The sequence below is a fragment of the Oncorhynchus nerka genome, linkage group LG27 (assembly GCF_034236695.1).
Source record: "Oncorhynchus nerka isolate Pitt River linkage group LG27, Oner_Uvic_2.0, whole genome shotgun sequence".
NCBI lineage: Eukaryota > Metazoa > Chordata > Actinopteri > Salmoniformes > Salmonidae > Oncorhynchus > Oncorhynchus nerka.
Window position 1 is genome coordinate 72956578 of NC_088422.1, and position 12115 is coordinate 72968692.

A 12115-nucleotide genomic window follows, 5' to 3' on the forward strand; every position below is an offset into this window, starting at 1 on the left:
GTGCATCTGAAGAGCTAGCTGGAGCCACTTCACCCCAAAGATTAACAGGGTGAATGTGACTCTGTGAAGGAGAAAATGTAGATGAGTGTGTGTGTCAGTGTGTGTGGGAGCAGAAGATCTGTGCCCCTCTCTGTCTATCACTATCCCTTTCTCTCAATTTCAATTCAATTTCAATTCAAGGGCTTTATTGGCATGGGAAACATGTGTTAACTTTGCCAAAGCAAGTGAGGTAGACAACATACGTGATGACAGGGTTGTGACAGGATGACATCACTGCTCCCTCCCCTCCCACCCATAGGGGCTCTGGCTAACCCTCTGGCTAATGTGCTATGCTTGAGGTGAAGGGGCACATGGGCGGGGTGGGAGGGGGCAAGATCATAGGGCCGAGATGGCATGGGGACAATTGGCTGGGACGCTCCCACACAGAGGGGCGAGCTGACCCCCCATCTCTGAACCCCATCACCCCTCACTCTCTCTCCTCCATCCTTCTCACTTCCTCAGTCTCCAGGGAGACATTCAACATCTTTAGAGTGTTGTGAGAGTGTTGCTGCAGAGTATTGAGGAGTGTTTAGAAGTGTTGAGGAGTGCTGAGGAGTGTTGCATAGGGAGTATTGAGAAGTGCTGAGGAGTGTTGCATAGGGAATGTTGAGAAGTGTTGAGGAGTGTCGCATAGGGAGTGTTGAGAAGTGTTGAGGAGTGTTGCATAGGGAGTGTTGAGGAGTGTTGCATAGGGAGTGTTGAGGAGTGTTATATAGGGAGTGTTGAGGAGTGTTGTATAGGGAGTGTTGAGTGTTGAGAAGTGTTGCATAGGGAGTGTTGAGAAGTGTTGCATAGGGACTGTTGAGGTGTGTTGAGAAGTGTTGTGTTGAGGAGTGTTGAAGAGGGAGTGTTGAGGAGTGCTGCATAGGGAGTGTTTTAGGAGTGTTGAGGAGTGTTGCATAGGGAGTGTTGAGGAGTGTTGCATAGGGAGTGTCTTAGGAGTGTTGCATAGGGAGTGTTGCATAGGGAGTGTTTTAGGAGTGTTGAGGAGTGTTGCATAGGGAGTGTTTTAGGAGTGTTGAGGAGTGTTGCATAGGGAGTGTTTTAGGAGTGTTGCATAGGGAGTGTTGCATAGGGAGTGTTGAGGAGTGTTGCATAGGGAGTGTTGAGAAGTGTTGCATAGGGAGTGTTGAGGAGTGTTGTATAGGGAGTGTTGAGAAGTGTTGCATAGGGAGTGTTGAGAAGTGTTGCATAGGGAGTGTTGAGGAGTGTTGCATAGGGAGTGTTTTAGGAGTGTTGAGGAGTGTTGCATAGGGAGTGTCTTAGGAGTGTTGCATAGGGAGTGTTTTAGGAGTGTTGCATAGGGAGTGTTTTAGGAGTGTTGCATAGGGAGTGTTTTAGGAGTGTTGAGGAGTGTTGCATAGGGAGTGTTTTAGGAGTGTTGCATAGGGAGTGTTGCATAGGGAGTGTTGAGGAGTGTTGCACAGGGAGTGTTGAGGAGTGTTGCACAGGGAGTGTTGAGGAGTGTTGCATAGGGAGTGTTTTAGGAGTGTTGAGGAGTGTTGCATAGGGAGTGTTTTAGGAGTGTTGAGGAGTGTTGCATAGGGAGTGTTGCATAGGGAGTGTTGAGGAGTGTTGCACAGGGAGTGTTGAGGAGTGTTGCACAGGGAGTGTTGAGGAGTGTTGCACAGGGAGTGTTGAGGAGTGTTGCATAGGGAGTGTTGAGGAGTGTTGCATAGGGAGTGTTGAGGAGTGTTGCATAGGGAGTGTTGAGGAGTGTTGCATAGGGAGTGTTGAGGAGTGTTGCATAGGGAGTGTTGAGGAGTGTTGCATGGGGAGTGTTGAGGAGTGTTGAATAGGGAGTGTTGTATAGGGAGTGTTGAGTGTTGAGAAGTGTTGCATAGGGAGTGTTGAGAAGTGTTGCATAGGGAATGTTGAGGTGTGTTGAGAAGTGTTGCATAGGGAGTGTTGAGGAGTGTTGCATAGGGAGTGTTGAGGAGTGTTGTATAGGGACTGATGAGGTGTGTTGAGAAGTGTTGTGTTGAGGAGTGTTGAGGGATTGTTGAGGAGTGCTGCATAGGGAGTGTTTTAGGAGTGTTGAGAAGTGTTGTGTTGAGGAGTGTTGAAGAGGGAGTGTTGAGGAGTGTTGCATAGGGAGTGTTGAGGAGTGTTGCATAGGGAGTGTTGATGGTGGAGTGTTGCATAGGAGTGTTGAGGAGTGTTGCATAGGGAGTGTTGAGGAGTGTTGCATAGGGAGTGTTGAGTGTTGAGGAGTGTTGCATAGGGAGTGTTGAGAAGTGTTGCATAGGGAGTGTTGAGGAGTGTTGAATAGGGAGTGTTGAGGGAGTGTTGAATAGGGAGTGTTGTATAGGAGTGTTGAGTGTTGAGAGTGTTAGGGAGTGTTGCAGTGTTGCATAGGGAGTGTTGAGAAGTGTTGCATAGGGACTGTTGAGGTGTGTTGAGAAGTGTTGTGTTGAGGAGTGTTGAAGAGGGAGTGTTGAGGAGTGCTGCATAGGGAGTGTTTTAGGAGTGTTGCATAGGGAGTGTTGAGGAGTGTTGCATAGGGAGTGTTGAGGAATGTTGCATAGGGAGTGTCTTAGGAGTGTTGAGGAGTGTTGCATAGGGAGTGTCTTAGGAGTGTTGAGGAGTGTTGCATAGGGAGTGTTGAGGAGTGTTGCATAGGGAGTGTTGAGGAATGTTGCATAGGGAGTGTTTTAGGAGTGTTGCATAGGGAGTGTTGAGGAGTGTTGCATAGGGAGTGTTGAGGAGTGTTGCATAGGGAGTGTTGAGGAGTGTTGCATAGGGAGTGTTGAGGAGTGTTGAATAGGGAGTGTTGAGGAGTGTTGTATAGGGAGTGTTGAGGAGTGTTGTATAGGGACTGATGAGGTGTGTTGAGAAGTGTTGTGTTGAGGAGTGTTGAGGGATTGTTGAGGAGTGCTGCATAGGGAGTGTTTTAGGAGTGTTGAGAAGTGTTGTGTTGAGGAGTGTTGAAGAGGGAGTGTTGAGGAGTGCTGCATAGGGAGTGTCTTAGGAGTGTTGCATAGGGAGTGTTGCATAGGGAGTGTTGAGGAATGTTGCATAGGGAGTGTTTTAGGAGTGTTGAGGAGTGTTGCATAGGGAGTGTTTTAGGAGTGTTGAGGAGTGTTGCATAGGGAGTGTATTAGGAGTGTTGAGGAGTGTTGCATAGGGAGTGTTGAGGAGTGTTGCATAGGGAGTGTTGAGGAGTGTTGCATAGGGAGTGTTGTATAGGGAGTGTTGCATAGGGAGTGTTGCATAGGGAGTGTTGCATAGGGAGTGTTGCATAGGGAGTGTTGAGTGTTGCATAGGGAGTGTTGCATAGGGAGTGTTGCATAGGGAGTGTTGAGGAGTGTTGCATAGGGAGTGTTGAGGAGTGTTGCATAGGGAGTGTTGAGGAGTGTTGCATAGGGAGTGTTGAGGAGTGTTGCATAGGGAGTGTTGAGAAGTGTTGCATAGGGACTGTTGAGGTGTGTTGAGAAGTGTTGTGTTGAGGAGTGTTGAAGAGGGAGTGTTGAGGAGTGCTGCATAGGGAGTGTTTTAGGAGTGTTGAGGAGTGTTGCATAGGGAGTGTTGAGGAATGTTGCATAGGGAGTGTTTTAGGAGTGTTGAGGAGTGTTGCATAGGGAGTGTCTTAGGAGTGTTGAGGAGTGTTGCATAGGGAGTGTTGAGGAGTGTTGCATAGGGAGTGTTGAGGAGTGTTGCATAGGGAGTGTTTTAGGAGTGTTGAGGAGTGTTGCATAGGGAGTGTCTTAGGAGTGTTGAGGAGTGTTGCATAGGGAGTGTCTTAGGAGTGTTGAGGAGTGTTGCATAGGGAGTGTTGACGAGTGTTGCATAGGGAGTGTTGAGGAATGTTGCATAGGGAGTGTTTTAGGAGTGTTGAGGAGTGTTGCATAGGGAGTATTTTAGGAGTGTTGAGGAGTGTTGCATAGGGAGTGTTGAGGAGTGTTGCATAGGGAGTGTTGAGAAGTGTTGCATAGGGAGTGTTGAGAAGTGTTGCATAGGGACTGTTGAGGTGTGTTGAGAAGTGTTGTGTTGAGGAGTGTTGCATAGGGAGTGTTGAGGAGTGTTGCATAGGGAGTGTTGTATAGGGAGTGTTGCATAGGGAGTGTTGCATAGGGAGTGTTGAGGGAGTGTTTTAGGAGTGTTGAGTGTTGCATAGGGAGTGTTGCATAGGGAGTGTTGCATAGGGAGTGTTGAGGAGTGCTGCATAGGGAGTGTTTTAGGAGTGTTGAGGAGTGTTGCATAGGGAGTGTTGAGAAGTGTTGTGTTGAGGAGTGTTGAAGAGGGAGTGTTGAGGAGTGCTGCATAGGGAGTGTTTTAGGAGTGTTGAGGAGTGTTGCATAGGGAGTGTTGAGGAATGTTGCATAGGGAGTGTTTTATGAGTGTTGAGGAGTGTTGCATAGGGAGTGTCTTAGGAGTGTTGAGGAGTGTTGCATAGGGAGTGTTGAGGAGTGTTGCATAGGGAGTGTTGAGGAGTGTTGCATAGGGAGTGTTTTAGGAGTGTTGAGGAGTGTTGCATAGGGAGTGTTTTAGGAGTGTTGAGGAGTGTTGCATAGGGAGTGTTGAGGAGTGTTGCATAGGGAGTGTTGAGGAGTGTTGCATAGGGAGTGTTGCATAGGGAGTGTTGCATAGGGAGTGTTGAGTGTTGCATAGGGAGTGTTGCATAGGGAGTGTTGCATAGGGAGTGTTGAGGAGTGTTGCATAGGGAGTGTTGAGGAGTGTTGCATAGGGAGTGTTGAGGAGTGTTGCATAGGGAGTGTTGAGGAGTGTTGTATAGGGAGTGTTGAGTGTTGAGAAGTGTTGCATAGGGAGTGTTGAGAAGTGTTGCATAGGGACTGTTGAGGTGTGTTGAGAAGTGTTGTGTTGAGGAGTGTTGAAGAGGGAGTGTTGAGGAGTGCTGCATAGGGAGTGTTTTAGGAGTGTTGAGGAGTGTTGCATAGGGAGTGTTGAGAAGTGTTGTGTTGAGGAGTGTTGAAGAGGGAGTGTTGAGGAGTGCTGCATAGGGAGTGTTTTAGGAGTGTTGAGGAGTGTTGCATAGGGAGTGTTGAGGAATGTTGCATAGGGAGTGTTTTAGGAGTGTTGAGGAGTGTTGCATAGGGAGTGTCTTAGGAGTGTTGAGGAGTGTTGCATAGGGAGTGTTGAGGAGTGTTGCATAGGGAGTGTTGAGGAGTGTTGCATAGGGAGTGTTTTAGGAGTGTTGAGGAGTGTTGAATAGGAGTGTCTTAGGAGTGTTTTAGGAGTGTTGCATAGGGAGTGTTGAGTGTTGCATAGGGAGTGTTTTAGGAGTGTTGAGGAGTGTTGCATAGGGAGTGTTTTAGGAGTGTTGAGGAGTGTTGCATAGGGAGTGTTTTAGGAGTGTTGAGGAGTGTTGCATAGGGAGTGTTTTAGGAGTGTTGAGGAGTGTTGCATAGGGAGTGTTTTAGGAGTGTTGAGGAGTGTTGCATAGGGAGTGTTTTAGGAGTGTTGAGGAGTGTTGCATAGGGAGTGTTTTAGAAGTGTTGAGGAGTGTTGCATAGGGAGTGTTGAGGAGTGTTGAATAGGGAGTGTTGAGGAGTGTTGAATAGGGAGTGTTGAGGAGTGTTGCATAGGGAGTGTTGAGGAGTGTTGCATATGGAGTGTTGAGGAGTGTTGCATAGGGAGTGTTGAGGAGTGTTGCATAGGGAGTGTTTTAGGAGTGTTGCATAGGGAGTGTTTTAGGAGTGTTGAGGAGTGTTGCATAGGGAGTGTTTTAGAAGTGTTGAGGAGTGTTGCATAGGGAGTGTTGAATAGGGAGTGTTGATGAGTGTTGAATAGGGAGTGTTGATGAGTGTTGAATAGGGAGTGTTGAGGAGTGTTGCATAGGGAGTGTTTTGTGGAGTGTTGAGGAGTGCTGTGCTGCTCCTCTGCCCTCCACCATTAGACCCAGAGCTGCGGTAAGAGGGTTTAGAGGGAAGCCATAATCCATAATCCACTCCTTATCAAAGCTAGCAGCTACACACACACATACACACACACTGGATAAATCAGCACGAGGGGAAGGGGGGCAGATGGGCAGGGGACACACTTGACTGCTGAGGCCCTGAGGGGTTGGAGGGGTGGGAGGCAAGGCTTGGGACTGGGCTGGGACTGGGGGTTAGAACAAGGCTTGGACTGGGCTGGGACTGGGGGTTAGAACAAGGCTTGGACTGGGCTGGGACTGAGGGTTAGAACAAGGCTTGGACTGGCATGGGACTGGGGGTTAGAACAAGGCTTGGACTGGCATGGGACTGGGGGTTAGAACAAGGCTTGGACTGGCATGGGACTGGGGGTTAGAACAAGGCTTGGACTGGGCTGGGACTGGGGGTTAGAACAAGGCTTGGGCTGGGACTGGGGGTTAGAACAAGGCTTGGACTGGCATGGGACTGGGGGTTAGAACAAGGCTTGGACTGGCATGGGACTGGGGGTTAGAACAAGGCTTGGACTGGGCTGGGACTGGGGGTTAGAACAAGGCTTGGGCTGGGACTGGGGGTTAGAACAAGGCTTGGACTGGCATGGGACTGGGGGTTAGAACAAGGCTTGGACTGGGCTGGGACTGGGGGTTAGAACAAGGCTTGGACTGGCATGGGACTGGGGGTTAGAACAAGGCTTGGACTGGGCTGGGACTGGGGGTTAGAACAAGGCTTGGGCTGGGCTGGGACTGGGGGTTAGAACAAGGCTTGGGCTGGGACTGGGGGTTAGAACAAGGCTTGGAGTGGGCATGGGACTGGGGGGTTAGAACAAGGCTTGGAGTGGCATGGGACTGGGGGTTAGAACAAGGCTTGGAGTGGCATGGGACTGGGGGTTAGAACAAGGCTTGGACTGGCATGGGACTGGGGGTTAGAACAAGGCTTGGACTGGCATGGGACTGGGGGTTAGAATGAGGCTGGAGCTGTGGTTATAAAGCTAGGGCTGAGGATAGGTCTGGGGTCGGTGTTTATAAAATAGGACCGGCGGGGGGGCTCGAGGGGGCACAGATGTTGGCTGCCGTTAAGATTGTCACCTCGGTGGCCTGGTGGCAGCTGGCATTGTTTAACACACAGAGAGAGAGGGGGGAGAAGAGGGGGAGGAGGGTGAAGGGGGCCGAGGGGGTGAGAGGAGGGGGGAGGAGGCATTCGCAGAGCCGCCAGCTATGTCACATGTACATATGTCACATACATTCTGCCATGCCATGGGTTACAGGCCAGCCTAGAAGTCCGCTAATCCCTCGAGAGCTTGTGTGTGTGTGTGTGTGTGTAGGCAGCCTCTTTGTACTAGATCTCTCTCCAGGGACAGAGGTTGAAACATTGCTTTGACTGGGCTGAAAGATGGATGAAAATATAGAGTGGTTGAAAACACAAAAGACGCAACAGGCATCAAGATGTGAAAAGAGAAAGATGACAGAGAGAGGAGGGGAGACAGCAGGTACATACAGTGTGTTTGTCTGTCTCTGTGTGTGATTGTCTGTCTCTGTGTGTGATTGTCTGTCTCTGTTTGTGTCTAGTCTTACCTGGCGTGCCTCGCTCCTCCAGAGGCCGTTGCTGGTCTTGGTGGGGGCAATGGTGACGACGGGCGGGGTGCTTGGCACACTGTGGCCCCCAGGTGGCACCAGGACAGGCCCTGGGCCCAGGGGGCCTCTCTTGGGTGTGCTCACCGGAGAACTGTGGTTAGTGGCTGGGGACGAGACCGGAGACGACTCACTACTGATGGACGAGCCAGCTATGGAGAGAGAAGAGAGGACATGACATTATTACAGTAGCATTATTACTATACAGCCTTGTTACATGACATGTTACTAGACAGAGCTGAACCACACAGTCATTATTACTATACAGCCTTGTTACATGACATGTTACTAGACAGCTGAACCACACAGTCATTATTACTATACAGCCTTGTTACATGACATGTTACTGGACAGCTGAACCACACAGTCATTATTACTATACAGCCTTGTTACATGACATGTTACTAGACAGAGCTGAACCACACAGTCATTATTACTATACAGCCTTGTTACATGACATGTTACTAGACAGCTGAACCACACAGTCATTATTACTATACAGCCTTGTTACATGACATGTTACTAGACAGAGCTGAACCACAGTCATTATTACTATACAGCCTTGTTACATGACATGTTACTAGACAGAGCTGAACCACACAGTCATTATTACTATACAGCCTTGTTACATGACATGATACTGGACAGCTGAACCACACAGTCATTATTACTATACAGCCTTGTTACATGACATGTTACTAGACAGAGCTGAACCACACAGTCATTATTACTATACAGCCTTGTTACATGACATGTTACTAGACAGCTGAACCACACAGTCATTATTACTATACAGCCTTGTTACATGACATGTTACTAGACAGAGCTGAACCACAGTCATTATTACTATACAGCCTTGTTACATGACATGTTACTAGACAGAGCTGAACCACACAGTCATTATTACTATACAGCCTTGTTACATGACATGTTACTAGACAGAGCTGAACCACACAGTCATTATTACTATACAGCCTTATTACATGACATGTTACTAGACAGCTGAACCACACAGTCATTATTACTATACAGCCTTGTTACATGACATGTTACTAGACAGAGCTGAACCACACAGTCGTTATTACTATACAGCCTTGTTACATGACATGTTACTGGACAGCTGAACCACACAGTCATTATTACTATACAGCCTTGTTACATGACATGATACTGGACAGCTGAACCACACAGTCATTATTACTATACAGCCTTGTTACATGACATGTTACTAGACAGCTGAACCACACAGTCATTATTACTATACAGCCTTGTTACATGACATGTTACTGGACAGCTGAACCACACAGTCATTATTACTATACAGCCTTGTTACATGACATGTTACTAGACAGCTGAACCACACAGTCATTATTACTATACAGCCTTGTTACATGACATGTTACTAGACAGCTGAACCACACTGTCATTATTACTATACAGCCTTGTTACATGACATGTTACTGGACAGCTGAACCACACAGTCATTATTACTATACAGCCTTGTTACATGACATGTTACTAGACAGCTGAACCACACAGTCATTATTACTATACAGCCTTGTTACATGACATGTTACTAGACAGAGCTGAACCACACAGTCATTATTACTATACAGCCTTGTTACATGACATGTTACTAGACAGAGCTGAACCACACAGTCATTATTACTATACAGCCTTGTTACATGACATGTTACTAGACAGCTGAACCACACAGTCATTATTACTATACAGCCTTGTTACATGACATGTTACTAGAAAGAGCTGAACCACACAGTCATTATTACTATACAGCCTTGTTACATGACATGTTACTAGACAGAGCTGAACCACACAGTCATTATTACTATACAGCCTTGTTACATGCCATGTTACTAGACAGAGCTGAACCACACAGTCATTATTACTATACAGCCTTGTTACATGACATGTTACTAGACAGCTGAACCACACAGTCATTATTACTATACAGCCTTGTTACATGACATGTTACTAGACAGCTGAACCACACAGTCATTATTACTATACAGCCTTGTTACATGACATGTTACTAGACAGAGCTGAACCACACAGTCATTATTACTATACAGCCTCGTTACATGACATGTTACTAGACAGCTGAACCACAGTCATTATTACTATACAGCCTTGTTACATGACATGTTACTAGACAGAGCTGAACCACACATTCATTATTACTATACAGCCTTGTTACATGACATGTTACTAGACAGCTGAACCACAGTCATTATTACTATACAGCCTTGTTACATGACATGTTACTAGACAGAGCTGAACCACACAGTCATTATTACTATACAGCCTTGTTACATGACATGTTACTAGACAGAGCTGAACCACACATTCATTATTACTATACAGCCTTGTTACATGACATGTTACTAGACAGAGCTGAACCACACAGTCATTATTACTATACAGCCTTGTTACATGACATGTTACTAGACAGCTGAACCACACAGTCATTATTACTATACAGCCTTGTTACATGACATGTTACTAGACAGCTGAACCACACAGTCATTATTACTATACAGCCTTGTTACATGACATGTTACTAGACAGCTGAACCACACAGTCATTATTACTATACAGCCTTGTTACATGACATGTTACTGGACAGCTGAACCACACAGTCATTATTACTATACAGCCTTGTTACATGACATGTTACTAGACAGCTGAACCACACAGTCATTATTACTATACAGCCTTGTTACATGACATGTTACTAGACAGAGCTGAACCACACAGTCATTATTACTATACAGCCTTGTTACATGACATGTTACTAGACAGCTGAACCACACAGTCATTATTACTATACAGCCTTGTTACATGACATGTTACTAGACAGAGCTGAACCACACAGTCATTATTACTATACAGCCTTGTTACTAGACAGCTGAACCACACAGTCATTATTACTATACAGCCTTGTTACATGACATGTTACTAGACAGAGCTGAACCACACAGTCATTATTACTATACAGCCTTGTTACATGACATGTTACTAGACAGAGCTGAACCACACAGTCATTATTACTATACAGCCTTGTTTACATGACATGTTACTAGACAGCTGAACCACACAGTCATTATTACTATACAGCCTTGTTACATGACATGTTACTAGACAGAGCTGAACCACACAGTCATTATTACTATACAGCCTTGTTACATGACATGTTACTAGACAGAGCTGAACCACACAGTCATTATTACTATACAGCCTTGTTACATGACATGTTACTAGACAGCTGAACCACACAGTCATTATTACTATACAGCCTTGTTACATGACATGTTACTAGACATGACATGTTACTCTGCATTAGCTAGCCTCTTCTCTAGCCTGTCAACTATGTGTCTGTCTATCCCTGTTCTCTCCTCTCTGCACAGACCATACAAACGCTCCACACCGCATGGCCGCGGCCACCCTAATCTGGTGGTCCCAGCGCGCACGACCCACGTGGAGTTCCAGGTCTCCGGTAGCCTCTGGAACTGCCGATCTGCGGCCAACAAGGCAGAGTTCATCTCAGCCTATGCCTCCCTCCAGTCCCTCGACTTCTTGGCACTGACGGAAACATGGATCACCACAGACAACACCGCTACTCCTACTGCTCTCTCTTCGTCCGCCCACGTGCTCTCGCACAACCCGAGAGCTTCTGGTCAGCGGGATGGTGGCACCGGGATCCTCATCTCTCCCAAGTGGTCATTCTCTCTTTCTCCCCTTACCCATCTGTCTATCGCCTCCTTTGAATTCCATGCTGTCACAGTTACCAGCCCTTTCAAGCTTAACATCCTTATCATTTATCGCCCTCCAGGTTCCCTCTGAGAGTTCATCAATGAGCTTGATGCCTTGATAAGCTCCTTTCCTGAGGACGGCTCACCTCTCACAGTTCTGGGCGACTTTAACCTCCCCACGTCTACCTTTGACTCATTCCTCTCTGCCTCCTTCTTTCCACTCCTCTCCTTTTGACCTCACCCTCTCACCTTCCCCCCTACTCACAAGGCAGGCAATACGCCGACCTCATCTTTACTAGATGCTGTTCTTCCACTAACCTCATTGCAACTCCCCTCCAAGTCTCCGACCACTACCTTGTATCCTTTTCCTCTCGCGCTCATCCAACACTTCCCACACTGCCCCTACTCAGATGGTATCGCGCCGTCCCAACCTTCGCTCTCTCTCCCCCGCTACTCTCTCCTCTTCCATCCTATCATCTCTTCCCTCTGCTCAAACCTTCTCCAACCTATCTCCTGATTCTGCCTCCTCAACCCTCCTCTCCTCCCTTTCTGCATCCTTTGACTCTCTATGTCCCCTATCCTCCAGGCCGGCTCGGTCCTCCCCTCCCGCTCCGTGGCTCGACGACTCATTGCGAGCTCACAGAACAGGGCTCCGGGCAGCCGAGCGGAAATGGAGGAACACTCGCCCCTGCGGACCTGGCATCCTTTCACTCCCTCCTCTCTACATTTTCCTCCTCTGTCTCTGCTGCTAAAGCCACTTTCTACCACTCTAAATTCCAAGCATCTGCCTCTAACCCTAGGAAGCTCT

The 12115-nt window shown here is 47.4% G+C and overlaps 1 protein-coding gene across 1 annotated transcript in view; it reads right to left on the reverse strand.

Moving 5' to 3' along the window:
* The window catches only part of LOC115124129 (genetic suppressor element 1-like), a 464233-nt gene that overhangs the window by 34958 nt on the left and 417160 nt on the right, over positions 1 to 12115 (reverse strand). Inside the window, 1 exon segment of the mRNA XM_065011982.1 lies at positions 7481 to 7689. Coding sequence (XP_064868054.1) covers positions 7481 to 7689 — 209 coding nt within the window.